The 3,701-nt window shown below is 50.0% G+C and overlaps 1 protein-coding gene across 1 annotated transcript; it reads right to left on the bottom strand.

Annotated features, from left to right (window-relative positions):
- Positions 1-1,126: 1,126 nt before the first annotated feature.
- On the bottom strand, positions 1,127-3,035 carry LOC135902805 (iripin-2-like). The gene has a single exon (XM_065433072.2). It carries the CDS (start codon positions 2,976-2,978, stop codon positions 1,782-1,784), a length of 1,197 nt encoding a protein of 398 aa, XP_065289144.1. The 5' UTR covers positions 2,979-3,035; the 3' UTR covers positions 1,127-1,781.
- Between the last annotated feature and the right edge of the window lie 666 nt (positions 3,036-3,701).

Here is a 3,701-nt window from a genome sequence, read left to right as displayed (position 1 = left end):
ATATACGCCTGCTTTGCGATGTCCTCGCCATCATCGTCGTCCAGCGGCGATGATTTCACTCAGGCGGGAGTTGCCGCCATGTCAGACGTGGCCAACCACTTTCATTTCCATCCACTACAAAACAACGAGTCATAAATTGCGACCTGTGAGAACGAACATCAGCAAATCCCGCGCATCGGTCACGTTCAGTGATAAGTCAACCTTCCGCATGTCCTAATTAATCTCAATTTTCAAAACTCTGGCTAGGCGAGAGCCCTTAAAAAGTAGGAAGCGCGTGGAGCGGTTCTGAACTGATCCGACTGCTAAGTGACTCGTTGTTAGTGTACTAAACGAAAGAGGCATATTCGAGTTTTGAGCGATGAAGTGTTTTGTATAGCAGTAGTTGTAACCGTATGGGTGCGAGAGAAAAAATGCGACGAAGAAAACTAAGCGTGTAGTTGGCACTGTTGGTAACAAATGGTGCCCGTGCATCCTTGGATAGATCACTCGATATACGAACACATACATATTTATCTATGTTAACATGTACTGATTGGAAGCCATTAGGCAGAGAATTGTATACATTAGGGCGATTGATTTTTCGGTGTTCTCATGGCTTTACATTTATTAACAATAAGATTCGTGTGCCGCGTTCTACACCATTTACCGATGTTATTGATATCAAATTTAAGGTCACGACAGTATTAATGGCTATCCTTTTCTCTCTATATGACACAATCGTCAACGAAAAGCTTCGTTTGAGACATTTCGTTACGAATATTAAGTATATAAGAAGAAAGGAGGGGCCACAGTACGGATCCTTACGGTACACCAGATATTTCAGGACCGTGACGCGAGTCGTGGAGCTGTTGCTCTACACTGTTCTCCTGTCAACAATTGTTTCAACAACAGTGCATGTGAAAGAGTACTCGCGAAAAGCTTTACCAAAAGCGACGAAAATGCTGTAAACGATTGAAGCATGGTGCAGTATATTGGAAAACGAGTTATTAGCAAATTTGATTTATTAGGTTGCAGAAACTCTTTTTATGGAAACCATTTTGACACTTAAAAAACATCATATTAGACTTCAACTGGTCAATAAGTCTGGTGCGCAATATGTGCGCAGGGTAATGAAATGGGGCGGTAATTGAAAGAATTGAGAACGTCACTGAACTTATGCTCGGGAACCACCCTGCCAACCGTCCAGTCAACGTTTTTTTTATTCAGTACGAATTAGGCACCCGAAACACCGCGCACTTTTACAGAATGAGAAATAGAACACACGCTGGAAATGGTTCGGCACTTGCAGACGCTTTTTGTCTACTGGAGACACGGCTGCGTTCTGTTGTCGCAGTGCTGTGATAAGACATCAGTACATACCCGTGCAGTCGTTTGTTTTCGTCGACGAAAAAAAAAGGGGAAAGAAATAAAGATGGAGCTAGAGGTCAGCCGATGACTAGTTAATGGAATGTTCTTGGTGACCTCACGGAATATTGAAATGCGCAATGTACAACAGGCGGTGCCGAGCACGCTGCGACTGGTATGACAAACAACTTTTCTTCCGTCCCACACCAACGCCAATTCACAGCCAACCAGAAGTAAAACAGAGCCTTGACGCGACCGCTTTACGGTCTGTGCATCGTAATTGTCTAGTAACGTTATTTGGAGCGGCACATAGGCGTTCAAAGAAAAAAGAAAATGAAGCACAGGTATTTGACTATGGGTTTCCGGATACGAGTAGACACTTTGCAGTCCTTCAAAACTCTTCCTTAACCAACCAACGCAAAAAAAAATTGCCCACGTCAAAGGCCGTGGACTTCACCGATAAAGAGGATGCGGTCGGTGTTCTTGTCCCTGATGTAGTACAGGAAAGGGCGATCAACGGTGAACAAAATCGGCAGAAGTGGGGCAGCCGGGGCAGGCCTGACGGACTGCAGTCCTGTAACGGCGGCCGCGATGGTTCCCTCCTCGTTGACCTCGACAGCTGCTTTGTGCACGGCGTCCGATATGTAGACGGGCGGACCCTCGGTGATGCCGCTGAAGTTAGCCGAGCGTTCAAACACGGTGTTCAGCCCGAGCGCCTGCATCGCGGGCACCAAGTTGTAGGCGAGACTCATCTCGAACTTGGGCAGCCTGAGTACGACGTCCTTTCTGTACAAATTGCTGCCGAGTTCTTCGAGAGTGGCGACCGACAGGCCATCCCTGAGTTCCTGAAGACCAGTAGGGGTGTCCGGGAGCATGACCACCATGCTGAACTTGCCCCCCTGGTACGGTATCTCCACAGCGGACGCGCGCAAGGCGTCGATACGGGTGTGCGACAAACGTGTGCTGAGGTGCATCGCCGGTTTGCTCACCTCAGTAGTTCCGAGGTTGAAGAAGGGCTTGTTCACGGTGTCGGCGACGTCGAACTTGGTCACCCAGGTACCCTTGAAGAAGACGGCGTTCAGGATGAACATGATGATGTTCAGCGGTTGTTCTACCGGCAATATGCCGCTAATCTTGCCCCTGGTCTTGTCGCGCACCCAGGCGTTGACTTCAGCCGCGACCCTGGGACCTTCGTTGGCGAAGTCGGCTGACCGGAGCTCCGCGTCGAAGACCTCGCGCAGCTGCTGCTTGTAGTGGTCGGTTACAGGGAGGCCCTTCTGCGCGAGGACCATGTTGGCCACATCCAGCGTCACATTGGGCGAGGTCGCGAGCTGCAGCAGGTTCTTGTAGGCAGAGAGCACTCTTGCTCGGTCTGTGAGGCCAACCGCGGTGTGACCGAGCACAGACCCCAGCTCGTCCTCTGAGCTTCCCCGGGCACCAGCGTAGGCCATGCCAAAGGCAGCGGCGATGCTAGTCGGAGAGAAGAAGACATTGGTTGGGGGATCCCGATTCGCAAGGTGCTTCAGCAGATTCACGGCGAACTGGTTGTGAGCTTTGGCAAGCAGCGTGTCGTCGTCATCTTCGCAGGTGACTACGACGAGCATCGCAGCGAGAAAGACAATCTTCGTGAGCATCGTGCCTCTTCTACGAACGTCCGGCTGCGTCTGACTTCTGGCTGCGGTGACGGTTCTTTATAAAGCGCTCGTGGTGACCTCTGTTTTCCCGGACAGATTTGTTATTCTGCCGCATTGCTACCACGTTCGAAGATCTGCGATTGCAGAGCTTACCCGACACAACAGCTCTGTTCGCCTTCGCTTGACGTGCACGTGTCAGCAGTCCGCCTTTATCTGCGTTAGCGCCGAACCGCGTTCGTTTGTTTGCTCCGGGAAATATAGGCTGGCAAGACGTTGGTTTTTGACAGCAAGAGATCTCTGGAAAGAGCTGCCTTGAGACAAAGTTGTAGACATGGGTTACAGTTTTTATCGCCACTAACCAGAGGGTAGCTAAATATAACCGGAGTGTTTTTGTGCTTCGTGCAGGCTTTGCAGCGACGCGTTATTATTGCTAGCAGGCCTCCCGCGTCAGTCCGCCTAAGACCTAGGTGCTCACACACTAATTCTTTCGTAACATGATAGTTGATGATCGTTCCATAGGCTTGTTGGAAGCTTTGATGAAAAAAGTGTGCTTCCCCAGAAGCCCCCACATCTATAGGGACGTCTGTAGGTACATGTAAGGTGTGGTGTAGTAAAGCGCTGCGATGGGCAAAATGGGCCATTTGTTAAAGCAGAGCTCTGAAGAGAAGCATGACGCCTATTTTCGTGTGGGGAAGGCCGGCGTGCGATGGCGTGCTTGGTATG

This window comes from Dermacentor albipictus, chromosome 1 (assembly GCF_038994185.2).
Source record: "Dermacentor albipictus isolate Rhodes 1998 colony chromosome 1, USDA_Dalb.pri_finalv2, whole genome shotgun sequence".
In the NCBI taxonomy this organism is placed as follows: Eukaryota; Metazoa; Arthropoda; class Arachnida; order Ixodida; family Ixodidae; genus Dermacentor; species Dermacentor albipictus.
Note: the sequence above shows the minus strand (reverse complement) of the source record. Positions and strands in the feature narration are given on the sequence as shown.

Coding starts and splice junctions, on each gene's coding strand:
- LOC135902805 (XM_065433072.2), bottom strand. CDS start 2,978: ATGCTCACGAAGATTGTCTTTCTCGCTGCGATGCTCGTCGTAGTCACC.